At 38.5% G+C, this 16,014-nt stretch overlaps 1 protein-coding gene across 1 annotated transcript in view; it reads left to right on the top strand.

Annotated features, from left to right (window-relative positions):
- The window catches only part of LOC120607798 (cytochrome P450 3A12-like), a gene marked incomplete at its 5' end in the record, with an annotated part of 29,245 nt that extends 19,192 nt beyond the window's left edge, over positions 1–10,053 (top strand). The window contains 4 exon segments of the mRNA XM_039869504.1: positions 1,334–1,494; positions 3,925–4,151; positions 7,184–7,346; positions 9,854–10,053. Coding sequence (XP_039725438.1) covers positions 1,334–1,494; positions 3,925–4,151; positions 7,184–7,346; positions 9,854–9,949 — 647 coding nt within the window.
- Positions 10,054–16,014: the final 5,961 nt, after the last annotated feature.

A 16,014-nucleotide genomic window follows, 5' to 3' on the forward strand; every position in this document is an offset into this window, starting at 1 on the left:
CTTCCTTGCTTTCCAGTGAGAAAATTCCAGGTTTCTCTATATTTCCCGTGATCAGCCCTGGAATCAGTCATTTCTCCAAGGAGTTGTGGTCTATTTTACTGAAAAATGGCATTCAGAAATAAAATAAGGGATCTAGGAATGCTCATTGCTACTAGGGTTTCTCTGCTTGTATCACCTTAAGGACAAGCTAAGACCATCAAATATATTTATATAGGTCTGATAAACATAAATATTTGAATATATATCCATAACCAGATTAGCGATGTAAAGATCTCTTTCTCTCAAAAAATCTCTCATTTATAGTTTCTTTCCATAATATAAATAATCCCATTATTACTTTTAAGTTACCAATAGTTTGACCACCATCTTATAAAACTTATGAATCTTAAATGTTCGTTCCAGGAGGAGGAATGATATATCTGTATCTGTGTCTACACTTATATTCTTCCTTTTTCTTTCTTCCTTTTTCTCTTCCTTCCTTCCTTCCTTCCTTCCTTCCTTCCCTTCCTTCCTTCCTTCCTTCCTTCCTTCCTTTCTTCCATCCTTCCTTCCTTCCTTTCTTTTTTCTTTCTTTTCCTTTCTTTTCTTTCTTTCATCCATGTAGAAGACATGTGCCCCAGGGCTCTTATTACGTGATGCCTCTTATAGGTATAATCCACGCTTCTTAAACTTAGAGTGTACACACGAATCGCCACATCTCTGAAAGTTCAGATTGTGATTCAATAGTTCTAGTGTGGGATTTGAGCCTCTGTGTTTCTAATAACCTCCCAGATGCTGCCTATGCTGCTGGTTTATGGACCATACTTTTGAGTAACCAGAGTTTATCTGTAACCCAATATTTTCTCTTAAGTTCCTGCAAACACGTTTAGATAAACGATCCTTTAATTTTTCCCTACATAAGCCTCTCGATTTTTTTTCACATACATTTTATCTAGAATACTTTATCATTTTCCTGGTGGAGAATTCTACCCCATATTTTTGCAGCTAAACTACTTTTAGGATTCTCCAAGGAACATACTGATTACACTGTTGTGTTGCACAAAAATGCTACTCTTGAAATTTCACAGGCGTGTTAGTGGTGAGAGTGGCATAACCAGGAACAGATGGCCAAGAATAGTATAGCCCTTTGAGAAAACTGGATTAAGACAACGTTTGCCTTTTTCGGGCTCTGTAATATACACATCAGAGTACAAACCATTTCCAGTTTGACTCTGAATTGCTTTTCCAATTTCTTCCCCTCAGTCTTTGGTAGTTTCATTTAGATTTTTCAGCATCGAAACTATGATGATAAACATTGACCTACTTTATGGAAAACATCTTTTTCTCTTTTTAGCTATGTCTGATCTGGAGCTCGTGGCCCAATCTATTATCTTTATTTTTGCTGGCTATGAGACCACTAGCACTACTCTTTCCTTCCTTATGTATATTTTGGCCACTCACCCTGACATCCAGCAGAAAGTGCAGGAGGAGATTGATGCAACATTACCCAATAAGGTGAGTGGGCGATACCTGGAGAGGGAGGGAGGAAGTGAAGCCTTAGCTGGAATGCCTCCTCACCACTTGCTGGGAAAATTTTTGCAGAACGTAAACATCAGTTTTTTCAACTGAGCTATTTAGGAAGGGTGTAAAGAGAAAAACAAAGGGAGAAACATAGGTAATGAGTGCTAGCAAGAGATACATAAGATCTTTAAAAAAGTGCTTGTTCTGGCATATCAGTTACCTGTTACCATAATAATGCCAATTAAAAATAAAAATAAAAATAAATCTCCGTGGCAATTAACAATAAGAATTTGTTATACAAGTGCGTTGACAGATATCTCTGTTAATATCAGTGGGATTTGCTTTGGTCTGGCTATTGGCTAATTGAGACTGGACTTGGATAAACTGGTAGGCTGACTCAGATCCACACATGTTCCAGGTGACTCCCATACTCCAGAAAACTAGCCAAGTTGTGTTCTTCTCAGGTAATGGCATAGGGTAAGAACAAGAAACCCAATCATGGAGGTGACTTTCAGAACTCCTCCTGCATCACACTTATCCAACATTTCACTGGTTCAAAGAAAACCACATGGCCACCCCCAGCTTCATTATGGGAGGGCACCACCAAGTTAGATGGCAAAGGACATGGACACAGGGAGGGATTGCACCATTATGGCAATCTACCACCTTGGGTAAAATTTTCAGACTAGGAGAAGCCTTGTATACAGGAAAGAGCATTGGGTAGAAAATGGAAGATAAGGGTTTAAGTCCAGAATGTGGTTTGACAAGTCTTATGAGTTTTCTGAGTCATAGGCCCTTCAGATATAAGATTTTAGGGCCTACCTAAAGTAGAGATTCTTCTTCTTCTGGAAAGCCTATATTAGGATTCTTCTGATTGCAATAAGATGGAAAGATCACTAAGAGAGAGAAATTACCTAAAGCATTGTGTTCTGCCCTTTTTATAGTAGTAATTGTAATAATTGTAACAACTGTAAGAGCCAACATTTGCTTCTTACTATATATGTCTGTTTTAAATGTGTTTTATTCATAAATGAATTTAATCTTCAAAAAATTATGTCGAGATAGACTAGGTTGTGTCTCAGTAACAGATTGGCCATCAAGTCTGAGTGGCTTTACAAATCAAAAGTTTACTTCTAACTCACATTTACATGTCCAACATGGATTATTAGTGGAGGATGAGAGTAGGAGTCTCTGCTTCTCATTGTTACTCAAAAACATAGGCAGGAGTCTCCACTTTCCTGAAGCTTCACTCTCTGGAACTGAGGCCTTTGTTTGTGGGGGGAAAATAAAAAACTAGAGTGTTGCTCACTGTATTTTCATATGTTTTGGTCCTGAACTGACATATTCCACCTCAGCTCATAGTTTATTTGCAAAGCTGGTTTCCTCTAACTTCATGTGGGCTTGGAGATGTGGCATACATGGATATTGGGTGAGCGGTGAATATCTCTGCCACATAACTCTGAATTTTCAAATCTAATGATCTCCATGTAATATATCAGCAAACTGAATTACGGAGAGATGAAATAACTTTCATATACTAGTCATACAGCTAATGGTGAAGAAGCCAATATTAAAACCAGGGTGTCTTGATCCTGAGTCAAACTCTTAACCTCTCCAATATTGCCTCTTCAATATAACACTAAATGATAACCACATATTGTCCACAGAGTTTTCAGATCTTTGCTGAAACTAAACTTCTTTGTGGTGTGAAGAGACTGGCCTCTGGGCCTGGAGATGCTTGTTTGAGGTCTTCATAGCTTACAGTCAAGCCGTGAAATGGCAATTCAGAGACTGTTGCATGTGTTGCATGAGACAGACAGCATGGAGCTGAGGAGGGTTCCATCTCTTTGTAACTTTCCCTAGAATGAAATTGTGGACCATGCTAGCATCCAGCAACCCCTCATTTGCCACATTTGGTTTGGAAAGAAACGAGTTTCTCTCCAAATTATTTATAGAATTTCCATATAACATCATTCTCTCTCTTTCTCTCTTTCCCTCTCTCTCTCTCTCTCTCTCTCTCTCTCTCTCTGTCTCGTACAGATATGTGACTTTTATTTTGAAGGAAATAGTGACTTTGACATATTTCACTTAAGAATAAGGGCTATTAGTCACAGTTCTCCACTTGAGAAAGAAAACTCACTCCATAGTAATATGAGAGATTTCAAAATATATTTAGGGGATTGTCACAACTGTCTCCCTAAGTCATAACTACTCCACATATCCCAATGAGCCATTGAGCAATTCAAAGGACATGATAGATATTAAAATGTCTGTAAATCCTAAGGTCCTTTACCAAAATGAGTTATTCTTAGGAGCTCCTAACAGTTCAAGAGTATTGCATAGACTGAGTTGAAAGTTGAGTCGATCCCAAAACTGTTTCTAGAATCTGTTTCAGTTCATCAAAATCTGTTTCTTTCTTCCCAGGTACTTCCCACTTATGATGCCCTGACACAGATGGAGTACCTTGACATGGTGTTGAATGAATCTCTCAGATTATACCCAGTTGTTGGAAGAATTGAAAGGATGTGTAAAAAGGATGTAGAAGTCAATGGGGTGTTCATTCCCAAAGGGACACTGGTGATGGTGCCAAGCTTTGTTCTTCACCGAGACTCAGCGTTGTGGCCAGAGCCTGAGGAGTTCCGTCCTGAAAGGTACCAGGCCCCTGGGAAAGGGACCCACCCTGATCCAAGCTGGTTGGAGCATATTCTGATGTCTGTTAATGTAGATGACAAATGAGTGGTTGTATAATCATTTATTTGTACTCATTTTCATTTTTAGAAGTTTGTATTTTATTACAAGGGTGATTACTGTTGGTTGTCAAAATTTTATATTCTATGCTAGAAGGAAATTGTATCAATCCACAGTCCTAATACCTTAGAAAGACCTTACTAATAATGCGTATAATGTCAATATTGACATTTTTCTATGGATATATATTTAAAAAAAAATAAGAATGGTAATATACTTTATTTTGAACTACTTAATTTATTAAACAGTAAAGTAGAAACAACATCATATTATGTATAACAATTATATATATATAGGTATACATATATACTTATTCATGTGTACATGATTGCATGATTGTATGCATATGCCATAATTTACTTAACCACCATCTGACTTTAGGAAAATAGCCTTTCTTTTCTTTAAGTCTTTCTGTGCTGTTCACTTTAGCTCTCTAAATTTACCACCAACATTCTCACAGTCTATTTTTTTTTTTTACACATCAGCCACCGTTCCTCTAGCATTATTGTGAGAGTGCAGGCTGAGAAACTGAGAGGTCCTCACCTTGATGGTTTAAGCAGTATCACTGAGGACAGAGACAAACACAGTTCCCCCAGTGCCTCTGTGGCTGCAGTCCTGATCCTACTACTCTCAGTATTTGGTGACTCTTCCAAAGTGAAGCCATTTGTTCTTTATAGGTCTGAGATATTCCTCCTCGAAGGGAATCTTTAGCATGCTCTTCTGGGAATTCAGAGACAAGGTCTGGCTTTGGGCATAACTTGAACTCTGGGAAAAGCTGATGTTTCCCATTTATTCTATTTTTGAGCAAAATTGGAATGAACTATTGGGGGCACTAGCTGAGATCAAGACTTTCATTATCCAAATTATAAGATCCCTAATGGCAGGGACTGTGTCTCATTTGCCATAATGTCCCCAGTTCTAGCATAGTGTCTATATATAGTACTTGTTGAAAGCATAAGCTAGAGTTGACCTAGTCTTCTGTTTTCTGGACCAGGGGACATCTTCATTTCCCCCAAGCTCAGCAGTTTCCTCCACTGTAGCTTCATGAACATTTTACCATACTTTTCTTTCTAAATTAAATTGACCCTATCTTTCTTTCAAATTAAATTTAATGGGTAACATTAGTTAATAATATTATATAAGTTTCAGGTATACAACATTATAATATAATATCTGCGTGTTCTATTATGCTAGTGTATTTCCATCACATTGTATTTGACTCTCTTTACCCTCTTTGTCCTCCTTACTCCCACCCTTCTTCCACCATTCTGCTGTTTGTATCTATGAGTTTATCTTTTTGCTTGTAATTTTTTTATTTATTGCTTTTTCTTTTATATGCAACATATGAGTAGAAACATTTCACTTACCATTATAAGCTCAAAATCCATCCCTATTGTCACGAAGGCAATATTTCTCTTTTTTATGGCTCAGTAGTATTCCAAATGTGTACCATACTGTCTTCATCCAATCATCTGTCAACGGACACTTGTTTTGTTTTAATATCCTGGCTATTGTAAATATTGCTGCAGTGAACATATGGTACATATATAGTTACCAAAAAGTGTTTTCAAGATTTTGAGATGGATATCCAGAAGAGGCATTGCTGGGTCATATGGTAGCTTCATATTAATTTTTTTCAGGAACCTCTGTATTGTTCTCCATAGTGGCTATAGTAGTTTATATTCACACCAACAGTGTACGAGGGTTTCCTTTTCCCCTCCTCCTCATCAACATTTGCTATTTTTTTTGTCTTATTGATGGTAGCCTTCTAATGAGAATGAGGTGGTATACCATTGTAGCTTTGATTTGTATTTCCGTTAAAACTAGTGATGTTGAGGATTTCTTCATATATCTATTGGCAATCTTGTACTTCTGCTTGATTCATTCAGTCATCAAAGAGAGAGGACGTGCTTACCATATATCAGGAAGTGGGTCAGACAGTGAGAAATCCAAATGTTAAAATAATGGCTACATAGAGAATTTTTGACATATACACAAGCATTTTCTATACACACAAGGAATGTTTCTATAGAATACTATGGAATATTTGTAGGACTAGTGTGCCCATCATGTGCCTTACAGCCATCAACCCGTGTTCACTACCCCATTCTCACACACCTGCTGCCATCCTTCTGATACCCATATTATTTCAAGGCACAGCATCTGTAAATATTCCCTAGTTCTCCAAAATATAAAGACTCTTAAAAATATATGACTACAATGCCATTAACACTTTCCTCAATTCCAGATACTTTCCTTGATATATTCAAACATTGAAGAATCAAATTTGAATACAACATATGTCTAAACTTTACAAAATTTATAGCCTAGTGGAAGATTAGAAAAGGAGATCAGTGATTATACTAGAGGAGATTAGCATCATGCACCCAGGAAAATCACCTGATTTATGTTATTCTATGGGAGAGAGAGGAACAGAAGCAGAGAGGTGAATAAAAGGGAGTTAACTCAAGAAAAAGAAAGGAAAGAGAAGGGAAGGAAAAGAAAAAATAACTTAACTAATGGGAGGTATTATTCTTGCTTCCTTCCTCCATGAGCATGAGACCATCATTGTTTGAGAGTAGACGCAGGAACTTGCTTTTGCTTCAATCAGTCTCATTTCCTCCTTGCCTTTCAGAGTGTGAACCTTTCACCACCCTGAATGTAATTTTAGTGTTTAAAGATATGTTTTCCTCTAAACAGCATTCATCCCATCTCTTCAATGAGACTGGATTCTCCTTTAGAGTAAGGAGAATGGAATGGATCTGTTGCTTAGAATTCTCGCAGCAAAATAACGATAGCAGCATCTCAGTGACTAGCCCATGGACGCATCCGGTATACTACTGGTCGAGGAGTCTAAATAAGAAGCCAAAACAGGTAGATCTTGTGGCATTTATGTTTCATTAACTGGCTTTTTTCATCTACTGTTGTGGAACAGGTTCAGTAAGAAGAACAAGGACAGCATAAATCCTTACATATATCTGCCCTTTGGAACTGGACCCCGAAACTGCATCGGTATGAGGTTCGCTATGATGAACATGAAACTTGCTATCATCAGGGTCCTGCAGAACTTCTCCTTCAAACCTTGTAAAGAAACACAGGTCAGACACTTGACATTCTGCATAAATAATGCTTTATTGGGAGATTGTTTAAACTGGGGGATACATATGTGCATATATATGTATAAATGTATATGCGTATAAATATACTCATTCATTGCTTAGTAATTTATTCTATAGAGCAGAGAATCTATTTGGAGTCATCTGCAGCCATTGGTTAGACATTTAAATAGTTTCTGAAATGATCCTCCCGATTACTCTATCATCCATCTGGTCTACACATAGCCATTCCATTATTGACTATACATTCCATTATTGACTATATATTACTTTATTGACTGTAGTCAATACTACTATTGACTATATTCCCTATGCTGTTCTCTACATCCTGTCACTGTTTTTAACTACTAATTTGTACTTCTTCAACCCTTCACCTCTTTTATCCAGTACCACATCCCTCCTCGCCTCTGACAGTCACCAAATTGTTCTTTGTATCTGTGAGTCTGTTTTTGTTTAGTTTGATCCTTTTGATCATCTGTGACCTTTAAGATCCAATTAGTTTAGAGTGCTAAGTCTTTGGCTATATATAGACCCACTGTAAAGATCATGTAGAATCAGCGGAGCGAGCGTGACATGATGATGCACAGTCCTTTAAGAAAAGCTTTAAATTTGTTTTCCGGTCCACCGGAAGGAAGGGGAAGCATGCGCAGTCATGAAGTGCAACGATAATAACCGCATCATGACTTTTGAACGATGCTTTTCTCCACCAGAACTTACAGAAGTTCTTGTGACAGTGGTTCTCCACCACCGGCTGTACAGTGAAATCGGTGGGGACCTTAGAAAAAATCCTGATGCCTAGGTCCTCTCAGATTCTAAAATCATTCATCCTGCGTGACTTTCAATGTGCCCCCGTTGATTCTCATGTGCAGCCAAGGCTGAGAATCTCTGATTAAAGCATTTCTGCCAGATGTGAGGGGCTCCCACAGTCCAGGGCCACCCTGGCTACTTGACCTCACCTCTGGGATCCGTGCTGCACTCAAGCTGGGCTCCTTGTGCATTCGAGTAAGAACCCTATGATGTTCTTCTTGCTCTCCTCTCCATTCTGTTCTCATCCTTCAAGTGCTAGTTAAATCCCAAGTCCCTCCAGGCACCTTCCTCATCTTGTCCAAAGCCCATTTTCTCCTCAACTCTGTTATCACTTATTGCAGGCTGGTATCATCGGTTATACCCCCTAAACTCGTACTTTGTCATTAAAACATCCAGTCTGATTCTCTGTTTTCTTTTTATCTCTCAATGTCTTTAACTCATTTTGCACCTCATTTTTCCACATAAATTCCCAATGGTGCATTGCAGTCATGGCGGAAATTCTTAAAGTGATTTTCAGTTGATTTAGAACTCATGGATGTAAATTTTAAACAATTTAATCTGAAAATTTTAACAAATAACATTTGTGACATGCATTTTGTATGTGTGTCAGGCTGTGTACATGGGAAATATATACTTGCCATTTGAAATTATAAAATAGGAAGGTTTTACATTAAAAGAAAGGTCACTCATCTGAATAACAGACAGAATAGTTGACATCGATTCATGTCTATCAAGGCCTTATGATAATGCTTCTCTCTAGGATCCGTGCATTTAATATGTGACTTTTGTCGGGGAAGATGAGGGTGATAGAAATAGTTTTTATCTTATTTGTGGCTTGGGGCCGCTGTGTAGCTGTACTGCAAATATGTACAAACAGGGTACTCAGCCCTGAAAGACAGGGCCTCTGGCATATCTGGGGTCGGGCAGACATTCCTTGCATGTTCCCAGTCATTCATGGATGGCGCTTCCCACTCTCCTAGACAATTAGTTTGCCCTTCTCTAAAATGAGATCTGTAGGTTACTGAGTTGGTGGTTTTCTTAACACTAAAGGAGTGACTGAGTGAGAATGGAGCTAAAATATTAGTTAAAACACTATATGGGCCTTCAAAAGTCCACCATCTACACTGCACATGAGAGCCAGGAGATATTAGAAAACAGCAGAAACCTTCACAAAGACCTTTTCCCGTCATAAAACTGGCAGGGTTTTACTGGGAGCGGTGACTAGACGCTAAAAGTCGAGATGGTCTACACATTAAAATGTAGAATACATGCTCAGGATTACCTTGCAAGTTTCAACATGGACAAAATTAACTCGATGTGGCTTTTCAGAATAGTTTGCCATAATGCCTAAGAATATGGTTTGCATTTTTAAAATTCGTCCTTTTTTACTTAAAATTTAAACAAAAAACAAACACAAACAACATGATTTGTCTGTGGCCTGGTATAGAATAGGTGCCGTATAAATGTTTTGTTGAATGAATAGATGGTTGGATAAATGCTTTCACTATCCAGTCTTGACACAGCTCATCAAATAAGTATAAGAAATTAAAGATACATGATGCTAAAAGTAGTTTTTATATGTTTGTAAGGCATTATTGTTTTTAATGTATCTTGTCTACTTTGCTTCTGTTGTTGACAATGCTTCATTAATTGGTTCTCATACGTTTGTTTAACCTTCACAGATCCCTCTGGAAATTGTATCTCAAGGAATTATTCGACCACAAAAACCCATTGTTCTAAAGGCTGAGTTGAGAGATGGGACTATAAGTGGAGCCTGACTCTCCCTAAGGATTTATGCTTTGTTCTTCAAGGGAGCTATGTCACAGAGCACCCGAGACTTTAACTTTGCGAATAAAACCCAGAAATGAAGATCACCTTAACCTATTGTACTTGATGGAGGACTAGGAAGTCTGTACATTCATTTAGCTTCATTGTCTACACAGAGTATTATATATTGTGTGATATAAAGAAGGTGACTAAATAAGTGCCAGATATGTAGACCCAGCTTATTTGGTTCTCATAATACTATCTCCATCAACCCCCACTCAGCACTGTCTACTCTTTCCAAGCACTGATCGAGCATACAAATTTCTCAACAATTTTATTATTAAACTTTAATGACAACAAGTGTTCTTGTGGTAACTGCAGTAGTGACATTTATATCATGTGTTTTATTTTGAATATAATGTGTCTCATATTGAGCAAGTCAAGAAATATCTCTTCACAATAATAATATCTGCTGCCCTCTTGCACAGTATGGAGAAATCTATAAAACCAAATCACTGAGAGCCAGTGACTAAAAGTTTGTGACCTTCACAATCACTGCTTGGGTGAGGCCTTTTTCAGAACTCCAGTTTAATATATTAAGATAGATGAGAATTAATCCACTGTAACTGCCTGTTTCTTAGAAAGTATATTCATAGTTTAATTCTACCTATTTTGGAACACATCTTTTGTGACACTCAGCTGAGGCACTTATAGTACTAAGTTTGATTTAATGTTTCATCTTATCTCCACTGATGTTTCTGGAAGGCAACAAACAATTCTTTTTATACCTCTGTATTTCTTCTTCAACTCCCAACTGTCCTAGCACAATGAACACGAAATAAAAAATGTCTGAGTGGTCAATTGATTGAGCAGAAAGGCTATAAGCATTCATCAGTTTCAGTTAGTATCAGAAGCTGCACAATGTTCTTCATTTTCTTTTTGTGCCCCTCTCCTCCCCTTTATTTCCCTTCTCTTCCTTTCCCTTATCTTTCCTTTCTGGATAATTCAGTCCTAAAGCCAATAGGTGGAGCACAGCATTGTGGGTAGACACACATTGGAAGGTGGAGGCAGAGAAGGGAGTCATAGTGACTCCAAGTCAGAGACTGAGGAGGGTGGGAGGGCAGCCTGGTATGGGTGTGGGAACCCAAACAAGATGAGAAGGGTGTCCAGACAGAGTGGCCTAGCAAGAGCAGCTGGAGCCCTAACAGGGTGTGGAGAATCTAAGTAGATTGAAAGGGCATCTGTGAATGGAAAGATATGGAGCAGAAACTGGCTATGTAAAGGGGGATTGATCAAATTCTTTCTTTCTTTTTTTATGCTGACATTGGTTAACAAAATCCAGTAAGTTTCAAGTATACAATTTAACAGTAAGGCACATATATATTGCACTGTTTATTCACTGCCCACAGATTTCTTTCTGTCACCACATGTTTGACCCCTTTTACCCCGTCTATCTTCCCCCTCCCCCACTACACTCTGGTAACCACTAGTCTATTGTTCATGTCCATGAGTTTCTGTTTGTTTGTCCTGCATGTTTGTTGCTTTTAGGTTTATATCCCACATATAAGTGATATTATGTGATTTTCAGCTTTTTCTGTCTGGATTATTTCACTTAGCATGATCATCTCGAGGTCCATCCAAGTTGTCACAAATGGCAGTATTTCATCTCTTCTTATGGCTGAGTAATATTCCATTGTATATATGTACCACAGCTTCTTTAGCCAATCATCTATCACAGGACACTTCGGTTGCTTCCATGTCCTGGCCACTGTGAATATGCTGCTATAACATTGGTGTGCAAATATCTTTTCGGATATTGGTTTTCAAGTCTTTGGGGTAAATGCCCAGTAAAGGGGTTGCTGGATCATATGGTAGATCAATTCTTAGTTTTTTGAGGAACCTCTATGGTGTTTCCTATAGTGTTGTATCAACTTGCAGTCCCATGAGCAATGTATAAGGGTTCCTTTTTCTCCGCATCTTCTCCAACATTTGTAATTACTGTCCTGTTGATAATAGCTATTCTAAGAGGTGTGAGATGTCAAATTATTTCAAATGTATTAGAAATAATGGAAGCTAAGTTTCTCACTGTTGGAGAAGGGATTCACTGATTCAAAACAAGAGAAAAACCAGAATGAACCCTGTGGATTCAGAGATTGGAACTGAATATATCAGTGTAAATTCATGCTTTTCTATGCAGATAGATTATATAGATAGATAGATGATAGATAGACAGATCATAGATAGATAGACAGATAGATAGATAGATATATAGATAGATGATAGGTTGTGTGTGTGTGTGTGTGTGTGTGTGTATGTGTGTCAGAAGCTGATACCACACACAAATTCTCTACTTTTCTCTACTGATGGTGCTTAGAAACAGTGACACTTTACAGCAACGAGCACATCTTGTGCTCAAATTTTGGCTTCTAAGTACTATTTTTCACCAATAGGAACCCAGGCTCCTTAGAGAAATGGCTGATTCAAGAACCAGGGCTGAGAATGCACGTGATGAGCCTGTGCTAGAAAGAGCATCTTGTGCTAGAAATCAAGAAAATGCTAAACACTGAGGAAGACATGTCAAAAGCACACAGAAACCAGACTGAGGAGCTTCTATTAACCAAACCATGGACAATTTGAGCATCACAATAAACAAAGATAACAAGAAATTATAACACACTAAATAAAATAAGAAAAGAAGAGTACATACAGACATAAAAATCGATAAATTGTAACTGTGAGGATATTTACACAGTTTCAAAGTATTGCTGTTCAAAATGCCTATTAATTACAAAGGGGAAAGGGTAGCTTCACAGTCATATTTAATGTTGTTCATGGTGTTTAACGGACTATTTCTCCACCTAGGCATTAATGGAAGTGTATTCTGCTGTTTTTCCAGAAAGATTTATCATATAAAGGCCTCTCTTTAGCCTGCTACAAAGAAGGAGCTTTTCTTTTGGTTTCCAGTAGGTGGCATCTAAGCCTCTTGGATCCTTGCTTTATATTAAACCTAAATAATGTTTTTATTACTTTTTCATAGAAATTTAATCACAGTCGCTACTCTCAATTTCAGTACCTGTCAGTGTTAGCAAACAATTTCAGTAGTGTTTGCTCAGATTCCTCTGAGGCTCTACGATGATGGGTCTTGGAGGGAATGAGGGGAGAGACCCTCTGGGTTGGGAGTTGGGGCTTTGACTCAGCCTCGGTTTTGCAACCACGGCCAATAAAAAATCAACTGTTGTTTCTCTGTGGCACTGTCCCGCTTCTCTGCTTTCTGCCCTGATGACTGGGCCCTGCTGCCAGCTGCGTAGAATCCCGGCACTTCCAGGCAGGGCTGTTCAGAGAAGTGACCTCAACTTCTCCCCTCTCCCTCCTCCTGCAAGGAGCTCTGGAGGCTTCGAGAAGCAGCTCGTTTATTTATCCCAGTCCACCGCCGACACCTGGGGTTCAGACCTGTGGTAATTCCTTTGCGCAGATCCCACGTTCAGACATGCTGGTGTGCAGTTTGGATGTTTTTTGTTCAGCTTTAGATATTCAGCTTATTGCTGTTTCAAAAGGAGAGATCTGAGGACATCTCTCACTCCAACATGTTTCCCAGTATCTGCATTTTTTTAAAAGAGCAGAATTACTATATTAAATCACTAGAAAGGAGATTTGACAAAATTATTAAAAATTTAATTTTACCGAATGTAATGTATTAGGTGACACATGACTGTGAATTATGGTGTCCCTTTGTGGTTAATCCAACCCTGATACTTCACCCATGCCCTGATTCCTGGACAGAAGGTTATGAGCTCATGTCTGCGTGGCCAGCAGGCAAAGCCTTGCATATAGGCTGCTCTGTGCTTCGGATTTCCTTTCCCGCAGACCAGAGGCTTGTTGCTCAGATCCTAATTCTCCTGAGGTCTTCGGTGCCCCTATTAGTCTAAGTAGATCCCACACTATTTCCCCTCTGAAAAAGCAATGATTGTTTTCCACCTTTCTCAAATCAACTCTTTATAGATACGCCCCACAACCACATTTCTAGGACTTTCTTTTTCATAGTTAAAACGTCACAGATCATAGATGAAACAGCTACAGGAAGATTTGCTTTTTAAGTTACAGAAGAAAAACTCAGAGAAAGTGTTTCAATTTGCTCTGCCCTCGTGGAGGATGCCATCTCCTTATCTTTTCTGTTCTGAGCTGGAAAACTGGAAGGCGAATTCACTTTGTCATTTAGTCATTCCACACTCAATATCTCACTCAACAAACATGCCTTAGACTTGTTTAATTCCGCTAGGCTAAAAGAGGTCACTGGTATCTTAAACTTACTAATTCTGTTAGAATTCTAGAGGTGGGTCATGAGATAAATGAAAAGAATCCTTAACCAGGAGATCAAAGAGTGCGCAGGTTATTCTTAGTGTCCCTCAATTTCAGAGACAACACATGCACATCAAAAACCCTTCAGAAAGACAAGCAGTTACTTAGTATCATAGACAAGGGGTAAGTGGTTCAGTATCTACACTACTTGGAGAAAATTCAAGACTGATTTTAATTCTCCGTTTCAACTATCTCCTCTGTTTTCCATCTGTTCTCCAAGACACCTCTGAATAAGGCTTCCGTCTATCTGCCAGTTCGAGACAGGAAGCCTGATTTCAAGAGAGTCAAGTAATTTTTGTCCCAATTAGAGGTAGGGTTTAGCACATTTGGAGTAATAATCTAATTTTGTTTCTCCTTGTAGGGTTTATGGGATTTTGACAGGAAATGTTTTAAAAAGTATGGAAATATGTGGGGGTGAGTATTCTGGAAACTTCTGCTGGACATACTTGCTGTTATGATGAAGCCCTCCTCCCTGCCACCCCAAACCCCTGCCCAGTTTGTGGATCACAGTCTCAGCCCAAAGCCTCTTGGGATGAAGCCACCTATTACAAAGCTTTTGGAAGCTTCCCCACCAGGAATCTGATAGGTCGCCAGGTGTCCGGTCTGCGATCTGAATCAAGCTGTAGAGTTGCAGGTTAACACTGCTCTCCAGACTTTGATGGCCTAGGGACTCCTAGCATCACTCTCTGTCCAGGGCCTCATTATCCCCTCTTCTCCATTTTCTCTTCCTTGGGTCACCTGTAATTGGATAAAATCCATGATTTCAGACCCTTCTAATATAAGCTCGTAAATGCATGTCATTCCCCCTTTCCCACACGATTCACTATTAATTAAAAGCCAAACATTTTTTAATTAAAATATGATTTACATGTCCTTTTGAAAAATGGTTGTGGGTTTAAGTAAACAGAATAGTAAACCAAGGTAAACAGAATAGTAAACCATTTCTGCTTTTTTACTTTCTCCACAGTGTGGAGTTTGTTACTTTTTAATTGTAAGCTAAGGCTTTTCAATAGAAATTTAGTTTATACAAGTATTGCTTATCTATTCTAGTATACTGATTTTATTTATGTTTATTTATTTATTTATTTTATTAATTTATTGGGGTAACATTGATTAATACAATTATATAATTTTCAGGTGTACATTATAATTTGACATCTATATATTCTATTGTGTGTTTACCACCCAAAGTTCAGTTTCCTTCAGCTACCATATATTTGATCCCATTTCCCCATTTCACCCTCCCTCTATCCCCCTATATTTGATCCCCTTTACCCTGTCTACCTCTCCCCTCCTCTCCCACTCCCTACCCTGTGGTAACCACAAGTCCATTCTTTAAGTCCATGAGTCTCTGTTTGTCCTGTTCATTTGTTGCTTATAGGTTTATATCCCACATATAAGTGATATCATGTGATTTTCAACTTTTTGGTCTGTCTTATTTCGCTTAGCATGATTATCTCGAGGTCCATCCATGTTGTCGCAAAAGGCAGTATTTCATCTCTTCTTATGGCTGAGTAATAGTCCATTGTATATATGTAGCACAGCATCTTCATCCAATCATCTATCATAGGACACTTGGGTTGCTTCCATGTGAGATACAGGATATTTCTAAAGCACGCTGTTTCTTGGTGGGCTGATGGACTTGAGGATTTTGCAGAGTTACCTCAGGCAGTTGCAGTTGCTGTTTCTCTGTGGAGCATCCGGTATTTTAGTGAGAGCA

The sequence above is a fragment of the Pteropus medius genome, unplaced genomic scaffold, assembly GCF_902729225.1.
Source record: "Pteropus medius unplaced genomic scaffold, Ma_sr-lr_union100, whole genome shotgun sequence".
Lineage (NCBI taxonomy): Eukaryota > Metazoa > Chordata > Mammalia > Chiroptera > Pteropodidae > Pteropus > Pteropus medius.